The following is an 11955-nucleotide window of genomic DNA, read 5'->3' on the forward strand; positions in this document are numbered from 1 at the left end:
TGTCTTTGTATGCTGCAAATGATGCATAATGTAGCAGAATGGTTTCAATGGTCCTAAATACGTTTCTCATGTATTCCATCTTATTTATTTACATTCTGAGTCTTATGACATTGAGCAATTTACAATAGTCTACTCTATACATTGCATGTGAATGGATTGTGATTGTAAAAGTTCATTGGCAAGAGTTTTGTCAAATGGTATGGAATGTTCTGCGCAAAAGGCGGCAACGAAGAATTATATATTTTTTCTTGCCATAATAGCGTATACATTTAAAAAAATATATATATATAGCGTTTTTTACGCATAAAGATTAACCGACCTTTTGGTATATTCCATCAGCATTGTTTCTGCTGCCCCGGAAGTAACGTCACCAACCGGTGAAAACAGCTGAACAGCTTCGCGAGAAGGTTGCAACCATAAAAGTACACTATTAGCTTGTACTCAGACAAAAAAAAGGCTAAACCGTTGGAAAGTAAGAGTTGGATGTCTATTTTTGTTCAACTTTATTCTAACTGTTTGGTCGGTTACCGTATAATTTTAATGTCTAGAATTTAGTAAGCATTACAATAGTGTTTTTACAACTTCTGTTGACAAATTAGCTTAGCAATTCTAGAGCTAGCTAGCTTTCCTAGACAACTGAAAAGCGCACTGTACTGTACGGAACTGTACTGTAGCCTTGCTAGCAAGCGATTCCGAAACCGTAATAGTGTTAATTCCCTACTTACCAGGCTGGCTACCTAGATTGTCAGTAGCTATTGAGCATGCCAAATATAGTATTCTTGCTTTCTGCCTCACGTTACGTCCGGCTGAACACTTTCACCGGTTGCATTGTTTGATATTTAGCGACGCTATATACGCTAGCTAGCGTATGATATGTAAACTGTGTGGGATAGCAAGACTGGCTAGCACAATCAGCGCGTAGTTAGCGTTAACTTACCTACGGGTAGTCACCAAACTATCTAAATTGATAACCAACGTCAATGCTCAGTCAACTTTAAGTAGCCAACTAATAGTAGTAGCGTGTTTACCTGTGTTATCAGGACGAATAGCTAGTATAACTGTTTCCTAACGTTGACTCTTGACAGCAACAACAAAGAGGCTGCGGTGATGGTGAATGATTGTGGTCCGCTACCAGACTTGGCAGCTAGCTAAATGTATTGTCTCAGAGACTAACTAACGTAAGAGGGTTAGTTTTCCATCGTACACGAATTAGCCATTCAGTAGGCCAGGCCTATTTTTTTTTATCTAGCAATTAGCTTTCCCACCAAATCGCTGGCTGTAGCTGGTTAAAATATTCTAGTTAGAAAAAGATGCCGACCCAGCTAGCGGGCTAGCTAGCAACAGCTCGCTTACAACATATACGTGAGTGAAGTATCTAGCTACGACCCATTTTTATTTAGTATGCGACATAGCAGCGAGCTTTGTTGAAGATTGATCAGCTATTTGAGTTGTTTGTCATTTTAGGATCATAGAACGTCGTGCATACAAGCGGCATTTTGTGTGTACACGAGCTAATTGGCTTGCAACCCAGTTCATTAATGCATGTCACGTTTGTTCCCCTGCTTCCAGCGGATACAGTTAGTCTGAAAATGGGTCCACCTTTAAATGGCATTCTATTTAGATGGGGCTCGAGCGTTTCTCAATTGTAAAGGCTATCTAGACTGCTTGCTAAGCCTCTAACCCCATCTCTCCGGTTTCAGGAATCGTATTGTATGCTGTGCGGACTGGCAGACTTCAAGGCTATAACGTTATTACAAGCGCTGGACAGACTTGTAAGTTGCGTAACAACCGTATGTAACCACACATCGTGTTTACGTTGTACATGATGTTTAGCACGTGTAACCTTGTGATCCGCAGGCCCAGCCCAGCTAGCAACCCCCCGTGGAGACTCCGTGATGCCTGTGAAGAAGAAGAGAAAGTCCTCTGGTTCGGACGATCCTGGACTTAGGAAGTGTAAAATCACTAGGTAAACACGTTTTTGTAAACCCCCCTCCCACCCACCCACCCATTCAGCCAAACTAGTGGGTGTATGCTATGCTCCTCTTCCAGCCTAGCCTGATCCAGACAGCTAACGCAGCAGGATGTGTGTGGGTATCAGGTGTGTGCTCATACTGGGCTGGAACTAAAGCTTTCAAAGCCAGTGGCTCTACCCAGACAAGGGTGGGGTTGCCTTGCCGATGGGATGAGGGTTTCTCTCTCACGGCCGTGTGTGTGTATTATGTACATCTGTGTGCACTGCAGCAGCTCTGTGTGTGTGTGTGTTCTGGCTGCTTGACTGAGGGAACTTAGTACTCAGCACATATTTGTCCCCTTATGCCGTGCAGACCCAGGCAGACAGGAAAGGAGAGAGTGAGGAGTGTGAGAGAGGACGGGAGGGAACCCCTCCCATGTGTGGCGCTTAGTAGTTCTATATTTCTCTGCATGTCTCAGGTGGCTGAGCAGTTAGGGAATCAGGCTAGTAATCAGAAGGTTGCTGGTTCGATTCCCGGCCGTGAAAAATGATGTTGTGTCCTTGGGCAAGGCACTTCACCCTACTTGCCTTGGGGGAATGTCCCTGTACTTGCTGTAAGTCGCTCTGGATAAGAGCGTCTGCTAAATGTAAATGTCTTTGGCCTTTCCCCAAGTACATTTTATATGGAACGTACTACCCCTTTAACACCCTGTGTGTCTGTGTGTACTACCCCTTTAACACCCTCTTGTCTGTGTTCTAGTTATTGCAGGTCTCAGACACCTGGTCGACTGATCAGTCCAGAGGACCAGTTCTCCAATAAGAAGTGCCTAGCTTGGTTCTACGAGTATGCAGGTGCGCTGTTCATTGTTGCTTCTCGTAGCTTGGCTCGTGCCCTATTTGGATTTAGTGGTTCCGAGTGTTGAACCGAACAGGTTGTGTGTGAGTCTTAAAAAGCATAGTCTATTGAGGTCATAGAGATTATCTTGAATCCTTCTGTATTGTATTTAGATAAGAACACTTAGTTAATCCACAGAGATAAAGTTTGGAATGATTTAAAGAAGTCTATGTGTGTGTGTGTGTGTGTGTGTGTGTGTGTGTGTGTTTTTGATCAGGTCCAGATGAGGTGGTTGGTCCAGAGGGGATGGAGAAATTCTGTGAGGACATTGGAGTGGAACCAGAGAATGTAAGATCTCTTATCTTCTCCTTTCATGTGTTCCGTCCAACCATTTGTCATCTGTCCATTCATGCTCCGCCCACTAGGCCCTATGCTCCGCCCACTAGGCCCTATGGAGTCAACCTCCCCCTGCCCATGCTGATTATTTGAATGTGTCTGGTTTCTCTCTCTTTTCCAGATTATCATGTTAGTCTTAGCCTGGAAACTAGAAGCGCCAAATATGGGATTTTTCACAAAGGAGGAGTGGCTTAAGGGAATGACACTATTACAGTGAGTATGGCCCAGCTGTCCTCTCATCCCAGAGGTCTCCCTGGTGCTAGACGAGGAGGGGAGGCTAGTTGTTCCACACAGAGGAGGCAGTGGCTAATGGCTGTCCTCTCCTGTAGGTGTGACTGCACAGAGAGGTTACAGAGCAAACTGGACTACCTGCGCTCTCAACTCAACGACTTGGCAATCTTTAAAAACATTTACAGATACGCCTTCGATTTCGCACGGGTGAGTAGTGCTGCTCATGTTGGTCCTTTAACCCGTAGCTTCGTTGTTTCAGGCAAATCTGATCATTTAGTTTTCTCTGTCTCTCTCTCCCCTCCCTCCTTTTTGTCTCTCGGCCCCTAGGACAAGGATCAGAGGAGTCTGGACTTGGACACGGCGAAGTCCATGTTGGCCTTGCTGCTAGGGAGAACATGGCCTCTCTTCCCGGTGTTCCACCAGTTCTTGGAGGTAAGCCTCACTCCCGTCTCCTCTGATTTGAGCAGATTTTTCAAATGGCCTGTTATTGTAGCATGTAGACAGACCCTGCTAACCCTGACCACAAACCTAAGCCCTGATGAACTTTCCCTGTGTCTGCCCTCCTCCCCTTTTCCTCAGCAATCCAAGTACAAGGTGATGAATAAAGACCAGTGGTATAACGTGTTAGAATTTAGCAGGACGGTGAACGCAGACCTCAGCAACTACGACGAAGACGGCGCTTGTGAGTACACGCTCTCTCTCCCTCTCTCTCCCTCTCTCCCTTTCCCTGTCTCCCGCTCTCTCTCTCCCTCTTTCTCCCTCCCTCTCTCTCTCCCTCTCTCTCCCTCTCTCTTCCCTGTCTGGGTAATAACGCAGGCTGTGTTGTGTCCCTGTAGGGCCAGTGCTGCTGGACGAGTTTGTGGAATGGCAGAAGGCTCGGTCATCGTTATAGCAGAACAGCCAAACGGAGGGGATGGCAAGAGAGAAGAGCGAGGGAGGAAGAGAAAGAAGGCACAGCAGAGAATGTTCTCTTTCTGTTTGAAAGCTGTTACCGTTCACACACTCCCCCTCCATGGACTGCACGCATACCCCCCACCCACCCCTATGGATCACACACCCACACTTACCCATCAACCTCGGAGCACTTCTGGCTGTCCTGTCATCTGCTGGGGGTCTCTCTCTCGTTGAAGAGACTTTTACAGTGTTCATTTTTAAACCAGTTCATAAAGAAGAAAACAAAAATGGGGGGTAAAAAAAAACTGAAGGGGGAAACCATTTTTCATATGTTTCATCTGTGGCCACGGTTCATATAGCCAGTGTTGTAAGATCGACTGGAAGTTTTCTGTTTCCGTGAATATTTTTTTTCCCTTTCATTTTTGAGTCTTACCTTGTTTATAGTATGTTCTCAGAACAATAAAGAAAAATAATTGTACCAAACCAGACTCCAGACCCTCATAAAACATTTATTTATTAAACAATAATTAACTATACCATTTGTATAAGCTTTTCAAAGTATTCAATATGTGGGGGTGCTGTGGAAATCTTTAAATATTATGAATATATTATCAAGTGTGTATATTCTAGTGCTGTTTTCTCAGTGTTTCTCTGATCGTATCCTATTTGCCATCTTCTGTATTGTGGCTTCTACCTCATATGTCCATTTTGAAGACCGGTCTCTCCTGTTCTGGAGAGGCTCCGCCCCCTTCCCCTGCGTCTCTCTCCTCGCCGGCGTCTCTGCCGGGAGGGTCTAGCGGGTTGGCAGCAGCCGCCGCCATGATGGCGTTGAGCCGAGTGAGGGAGAGCGAGCGCTGCTTAGACCTGGGGGCGGGGCCTGTCTCCGAGGGGGCAGAGTTTGTCAGGTGACCGTAGCGATGCCCCTCCTCGTCGTACTGGTATAGGCGAATCACCCGGCTGCGTCGCGCTGGCCTTGGCGGAGAGCACACCCCCTCATCGTCCACTCCGTCTGACTTCTCTTCCTGCTCTCCTCTCTCCTCCTTTCTCTCATCTGGCTGTAACCCCGCCTCCTCAGGTTCACTCGCTCCTCCTCCTGAGTAACTACCCCCACGTCCACTCTCCTCCACCCATCCTTCGTTTTCTCTCCTCCATCCACTCTTTCCCCCCTCCTCCTCCTCCTCTTCCCCCCTCTCTCCTCCACTGTCTCTCTGCTCCTCACGCTCCTCCGCGCCGTCTCTCCTCCCATTAGCCTCTCTCCCGCTGCATCCCTCAAGATAGGTGGCGGCCTCTGGCACCTCTTCCTTCCCTCTCCGGAAGCTTCTTTGAGGCTTGGCGGGCGGAGCTGTCGTTAAGGACGACTCCCCATCTGTCCGGAATACCCCGTCGTCACACGGGTAGGGCAGGGTCGCCATGGTAACCCGCGTGTGGTGGTCTGGGACTGTGGTTTGACGGCGACGTCGGCCGAGGGAGCGCATCTTATCTCGGGTCCCTCTCATGCACCTGGAGTGGAACACAGTGGGATTATCATCAGGGCTTTTTACAGGGGAAACCAGCCATGACAACCTAGTCTGTGGGGCGTCAAATACCTAACCTTAGAAGGGGAGCTCTGCTCAGGGCGCCAGAGCTGAACCCTACCAGGAATGTCACCACCACGGACGCCGCCACCGCCCCTGCAAACTGTCCGTCTGACACAATGGCACCACTCCTTCCTTCCTCCTCTTCCTCCTCACACTGACCCTCCACACTCCTCGGTGGTCTGACTGCCTGGGCCTGCTGCCCTCCACCACTCTGGGCCTGCTGCCCTCCACCACTCTGTGCCTGCTGCCCTCCACCACTCTGGGCCTGCTGCCCTCCACCACTCTGGGCCTGCTGGCCTCCACCACTCTGGGCCTGCTGGCCTCCACCACTCTGTGCCTGCTGCCCTCCACCACTCTGTGCCTGCTGCCCTCCACCACTCTGGGCCTGCTGGCCTCCACCACTCTGGGCCTGCTGCCCTCCACCACTCTGGGCCTGCTGCCCTCCACCACTCTGGGCCTGCTGCCCTCCACCACTCTGGGCCTGCTGGCCTCCACCACTCTGTGCCTGCTGCCCTCCACCACTCTGGGCCTGCTGCCCTCCACCACTCTGGGCCTGCTGCCCTCCACCACTCTGGGCCTGCTGGCCTCCACCACTCTGGGCCTGCTGGCCTCCACCACTCTGGATCAGGAGGGGTGGAACCACACGGTCAGGTGGTTGACCATGTTCTTTCCAGTCCAGATGGGGTCTGCTGTGGTCATGCTGGTCTGAGAGAGTGTGTAGCCGGTATGGGTGCAGTGTAATTCCCTCTGTGTCCTGCAGGAGGCAGTAGTAGAGACCAACGTGGTGCTGAGTGACAGTGTTTATCTTCAGACTGCCGTCACTTTGCATCACTACAGGGTTGTCCTTGTTGCCATGGGAGCTGTTGTTCTGGACCTGGCCAAAAGGAGTGTGCCAATACTGGACCATGTCTAAAGACAGAAGGATTCAGGAACATTTACTGAACATTTGTCTCACACTATTATATAAAGGTGTGTGCCTGGCAGCGCATATACACTACCGTTCAAAAATTTGGGGTAACTTAAAAATGTCCTTATTTTTCAAAGAAAAGCACTTTTTTCAATGAAGATAACATTAAATTAATCAGAAATACACTATACATTGTTAATGTGGTAAATGACTATTCTAGGTGGAAACGTATGGTTTTTAATGAAATATCTACATAGGTGTATAGAGGCCCATTTCCAGCAACTATTACTGTATGTGTTCGAATGGTACATTGTGTTTGCTAATTGCCTTAGAAGACTAATGGGTGATTAGAAGGATTAGAATTAGAATGCCAAAGGTCTGCAATGTTGTAATTGCTGCAAATGGAGCATTATTTGACGAAAGCAAAGTTTGAAGAACAAAATTTATATTTCAAATAAAAATTATTATTTCTAATAATAATAATTAACCTTGTAAATGTCTTGACTATATTTTCTATTCACTTTGAAAGTTATTTGATAAATAAAAGTATGAGTTTTCATGGAAAACACGAAATTGTCTGGGTGACCCCAAACTTTTGAACGGTAGTGTAGGTTTATGTACATTATTCAACTTCACACGTGTGTGTGTGTGTAACCTTGTGACCTGTATGTGCTTGGTTCCCACACGGTAGCATCAGCCGTCCTCCTGTGTGAACCTTGACCCCTGTGGTCTGCTGCAGGGTCAGAGAGCTTCTGTCTCTGGCCACACCCCCTGGAGCCACACAGCCAATCAGGTGAGAGCAGAGAAGCACACATCCCAGTAGCTGTGCAATAAACATCCTCACAGATTCTCTGAACTGTATGGAGAAAAAAATTACTTTAATTTGAGTGTTGTAATGCGTAAATATCTGATGATCAATAACACCTGCAGCTAATCAAAAATGTGTCTGTGGAAATGTGATCATGATAGCCTACTAAAGTGAAGTTTTGTATTGGATTGATTGAGGCTACTGTACAACTGTCAACACAAACTTTCAAAAAACTCCAGTTCAATACTGAGGATATATACTGTATATATTTCTTTTAACTTACTGCTGATTCGTTTTGTTGGTCAGCCTGTTGCACCCTGGTAAATGTCTGTGTGATCTCCACTCGCGATGACAGTCCGGTAGAATACTGTATTCGCTCTCTTAGAAGAGAGCTATTTAGAAGAGAACTGGTGAAGTGTAAAGTGCAGTTTCTCACATGACACTTATGTGTCCGGTCCCAAGATGTTAAAGATTAATGGCATCATCAGGAGCAGAAGGCGCCGGTGATGCCACTAGCGCTTACAAATTACGGTAGTTACTTCAGAAGTATAGTTTTTGTTTTGTTCCATACTTTTTACCTTGACAATTCATTTTAGTTGTATTCGCCCTCGAGCTTATTTCAGTATGTATTTCTCTGTTTTCACTGCTTGCGTCTGTAAGTTGGCTGATTTTTGGACTGGCTATCTTAACCTGATTACTGCCAATTATGAATCTGTTGTATATTCTTTTGGCTGGAAAGATCATAGAATAATGAATAAGCAAATTAAAATCCAGTTTGATCTAGTACTACCACTAAAACCCACTAGAGGTCCCCATTCCACGCGAGTTGCATGAGGAGCTACTTAAATTATAACTTTTTAACAAGGTTTTTAGTTTTTGCTTTTAAACTTTTGGTGCCCCCTAATCGATTATTCGTGAAATGGTAATTTTGTGTGTGAAGCATGATTAATCTGTGGATACAGTTAATAATAAACGCGTTAAAATGTTTTCCCCTCTGCGTGCATCACATAGGCGTACATTTAGAATTGCGAAACACTTCAGTCTATGCTTTGGTTGCTAACTTTCGTATTGCTATTCCAGCGCACATATACGACCAAATGAGCAAAGCACTCGACATAAACTCGTTTCACATGATTTTCTTTGGGGAGGATGGTTTGGCTGCCTTACTGGCAGCAAGACAATTAAAGTGAACACATAGTCTGTTCACCTAGCGTTTCGCGCCAAGGCTCCTCCTCCTCATGTGTGTTCGCTTCTGTCAGCTCCTCAAGCTAGAAAAACGGAGCAAGAAACCGTACATCTTCAGGAAGAGACTCGGAGACAAGGGACAACACCGACCGCATCACCGGAGAACAGATACGTCATTGAGGGATCCAAAGCCCCAGGTAAGCTAATTAAAAACAGAGTTACAGTACCTCATGGCAAACCCAGAATCGGTTTCCTGTTTGTATGGACTTGCTTGAACTGATATTGCATCTGGGAAAATACCCCCTTTACATAAAACTTCGTGAATTGCACGGGTAGTAGGCCTAGACAATTGCATGTAAAATGCAATAGACAAATCCACCACTTGCCTGCTTTTTTATTTAGGTTTATAATTTTTGTTAGAACAATCAATAGGCTATAGCAGCGTTTATATAGAAGTTTTCGAAAAGTGAGTAAAATGTCTGCTGAATCTAAATTGTCCACAGCTGGTTCGTATGACTAATTTCAACATAGTTTAGCCGGCCATGATGGTCTTAAGAATGGGGTTATTGTTCCATAGTTTGGTCGCAGTGTTGGTATTGGGCTCAAAGAGTCACAACACGGAACCACACCCTACTCTGTGATGTTACACTCGTTTTGGCAGCCGGTGTAGTTCATGGACGGAATATGTAAAAGAGAGCTGACAGATTGAAAGAATACGAGGAGGAATCGGTGACGGTCTAGTTGACCAACGGACTGATTTTGACAGGTGGAGATCATGTTATTTCCCCCCAGTCTGCCTGCCATGGGCGTCTCCAGTGCTCCATATCAGTGACCTTCTTCCTGCCTTCTCAATTTCTCTGCACAGAGCTGTTATAGTTCTGCCTATAAGTTCTTACCTGGGAGTAAGAACTATAGTAAGTCATATCTTCATGGTGCAGGATTGTGTTGCTCTCATAGTGATACCTTGGGGTGAAACATTACTGTTATCTCTCCTCATAATCTCTCTATTTACTTCCCGGTACAGGGAAGAGATGGAGAAGATGAATTATTAATCACTGGTTACGGACACTACCCTTGCAGAGATTGCACACAACCACATCTGCATGTTAACCTCAGAGTGTGGTATGTGAAATGCTGGCCCTCTGCAACAGACTGCCTCTAGTCCCTCTACATCCCATAAATGGACTCCATGGCAACCAGTAACCTGGTCAGACCTGCCGTAGGACCACAGAACATGAAGCAACTTCGCATTACTCCATAGTTCATGAGTGGAATCTAATGCTTGTCTGTTTTCATCATGTCTGAAGTTAGTATATTGTTCTGTAGCTGGAATGCTTTTTTCAGAGAGCCAGTAAACTTAAGTAGTGTGTGTTTTGCTGCCCTGTCATGTGACTTTATCTCTGTGTGTGTGTGTGTGTGTGTGTGTGTGTGTGTTTGTTTGGCTCAAGTGTGTATGTCCTGTTTAAAAGGAGGATATACACGTTATGTGTGTGAGTCAGTGTCGGACCTGCGTCATGGGACAACAAACTGGTCACACTGACACACTCTTTAATACTCTCATCACAGACTCAATACCACAAAAATATGTCCTTGGTTATCCAGAAAACATACTGTTACCAACTAGGCCAGGGGCTTGCCCTTGTTGAAAGTTGTGGACTTCCAATGTTTTCTAATGTAACAGCTTGCTCTTGAACTCCACCTTTGTCTCCTGTTGTCACGGTGACAAAGCCACAGTGACAAGTCTTCTCTCTCTAACAGTCTAAACTTTTTTTTTTGTTTTTTTTCTCACAGCTTCAGACAGGATCCCACTGAGACCGTTTTAATAAAAGTGTGTGTGTTTTGACAGTGTGTTAGTAACGAGGGTGTGTGTGTGTGTGTGTGTGTGTGTCTCTCCAGGGGTATGGTGGTGCCGTACGAGGGCCAGTCCTTCTCCTCCCTGAGAAGGCAGTGCCTGCAGAGCGGAGGTCTGTTTGAAGACCCTCTCTTCCCCGCCTCTGACCAGTCCCTCTTCAACCAGGCCAACACCATAGGCCGCATCACATGGAAGAGACCCAAGGTAGGTGTGTGTCTTCCCGGGGGGAGAGAGGGAGAGAGGGAGAGAGGGAGAGGGGGAGGGAGGGAGAGGGAGAGGGGGAGAGGGAGGGAAAGGGAGAGGTTTGACAAGGTCACGAACACAGCTTGTGGAATGGTTGGAATTTGCTCTCTACGGATTCCTATTCAACTGGCTTTGAATTTCAATGTGCGTGTGTTTGCATTTCCACAACTTTGACCTGCAGTAGTTAGTTACCTCTCTCACTAATATCAGCAGTACACTAGGCGGTCTGTTTACAAAAGTGTCTTTCCACGGTCAAATAGTGAACAAGTGATTAACAAGTGTTTGACGTTTGTACATGCCTGACTTGGATTGACCTAGCCAAAACTGTGTGTGTGTGACATGATTGCTATCATTTTACAGTTCAGAAATGTATCAGATTACCTGGACCACAATGGTCACATAATGGGGAGTCAGGTGGCTGAGCGGTTAGGGAGTCGGGCTAGTAATCTGAAGGTTACCGGTTTGATTCCCGGCTGTGCCGAATGACGTTGTGTCCTTGGGCAAGGCACTTCACCCTACTTGCCTAGGGGATAATGTCCCTGTACTTACTGTAAGTCGCTCTGTATGTAAATGTAAATAATGACTGAAATGGAGACACGTCGGCTGGGAGACACGTCGGCTGGGAGACCTGTCGGCTGGGAGACACCCTGCTCCTACCCCTTGATATACTAAAGACGGGAGTTCCTGGATCAAGTGTTTTATGCTGCTGTCGCTTCGCTCCTTTTCCTGGTCCCCTCGTCTGGTCTTGCCCATGGGGGGTCTGGCTTCTCTCTGTGTGTCTCTCTGTGTGTGTCTCTCTGTCTCTGTCTCTGTCTGTCTGTGTGTGTGTGCTCTCTCTATCGCTATCTCGAGGTGTGACAAAGCAAATACAAAGCCTCTCATTGATGCCATTATGGAACAATGATCTTTACGGATATATGAACCGGATAGAGGGAGGAGAAAGAGACATTCACAGTCTGTGTACTCCTCACTCCTGCACACAGACTGGAAAGAGTATCTTGAGAGGGAGGGAGGGAGGGATATTAATGAGAAAGAGATGAGCGAGAGAAAATGGTGTTAGACAGACAGAATCAGTA

General features: G+C 46.5%; 3 protein-coding genes across 4 annotated transcripts in view; 2 read left to right on the forward strand and 1 right to left on the reverse strand.

The window, feature by feature from the left end:
* The first annotated feature begins 350 nt into the window (after positions 1 to 350).
* Positions 351 to 4790, forward strand: dcun1d5 (DCN1, defective in cullin neddylation 1, domain containing 5 (S. cerevisiae)). Its single transcript, XM_062473587.1, has 10 exons — positions 351 to 472; positions 1701 to 1772; positions 1858 to 1966; positions 2712 to 2803; positions 3064 to 3134; positions 3304 to 3395; positions 3512 to 3620; positions 3741 to 3845; positions 3993 to 4095; positions 4250 to 4790. Exons 3-10 carry the CDS (start codon positions 1896 to 1898, stop codon positions 4303 to 4305), a joined length of 699 nt encoding a protein of 232 aa, XP_062329571.1. The 5' UTR covers positions 351 to 472; positions 1701 to 1772; positions 1858 to 1895; the 3' UTR covers positions 4306 to 4790.
* Positions 4791 to 4861: 71 nt separating this feature from the next.
* LOC134029003 (uncharacterized) lies at positions 4862 to 9034 on the reverse strand. Of its 2 annotated transcripts, none has more exons than XM_062472957.1 (5): positions 8807 to 9034; positions 7883 to 7966; positions 7455 to 7647; positions 5899 to 6793; positions 4862 to 5807 (listed from the first exon to the last, which is right to left on the reverse strand). In XM_062472957.1, the coding sequence occupies exons 3-5, from the start codon at positions 7627 to 7629 to the stop codon at positions 5003 to 5005; spliced, it is 1875 nt and encodes a 624-aa protein (XP_062328941.1). In that variant the 5' UTR covers positions 7630 to 7647; positions 7883 to 7966; positions 8807 to 9034; the 3' UTR covers positions 4862 to 5002. The 2 variants fall into 2 exon arrangements, with proteins under 2 accessions (XP_062328941.1, XP_062328940.1); XM_062472956.1 differs by having other exon boundaries at positions 7883 to 7991.
* Positions 8818 to 11955, forward strand: part of capn5a (calpain 5a) — a 13767-nt gene continuing 10629 nt past the window's right edge. Inside the window, 2 exon segments of the mRNA XM_062472954.1 lie at positions 8818 to 8981; positions 10681 to 10840. Of these exon segments, the coding sequence (XP_062328938.1) occupies positions 10685 to 10840 (156 nt within the window). The 5' untranslated portion in view covers positions 8818 to 8981; positions 10681 to 10684.

This window comes from Osmerus eperlanus, chromosome 11, assembly GCF_963692335.1.
Source record: "Osmerus eperlanus chromosome 11, fOsmEpe2.1, whole genome shotgun sequence".
NCBI classification, from domain to species: domain Eukaryota; kingdom Metazoa; phylum Chordata; class Actinopteri; order Osmeriformes; family Osmeridae; genus Osmerus; species Osmerus eperlanus.

Excerpts from the sequence above, each read along its gene's own strand:
- LOC134029003 (XM_062472957.1), bottom strand. The coding sequence starts at position 7,629 with ATGTTTATTGCACAGCTACTGGGATGTGTGCTTCTCTGCTCTCACCTG. Across the intron at positions 6,794-7,454 it reads TGGGAACCAAGCACATACAG|ACATGGTCCAGTATTGGCAC; the intron begins GTCACAAGGTTA and ends TTCTGTCTTTAG. Across the intron at positions 5,808-5,898 it reads AGCAGAGCTCCCCTTCTAAG|GTGCATGAGAGGGACCCGAG; the intron begins GTTAGGTATTTG and ends GTTCCACTCCAG.
- dcun1d5 (XM_062473587.1), top strand. The coding sequence starts at position 1,896 with ATGCCTGTGAAGAAGAAGAGAAAGTCCTCTGGTTCGGACGATCCTGGA. Across the intron at positions 2,804-3,063 it reads TTGGTTCTACGAGTATGCAG|GTCCAGATGAGGTGGTTGGT; the intron begins GTGCGCTGTTCA and ends GTTTTTGATCAG. Across the intron at positions 3,621-3,740 it reads ACGCCTTCGATTTCGCACGG|GACAAGGATCAGAGGAGTCT; the intron begins GTGAGTAGTGCT and ends CTCGGCCCCTAG.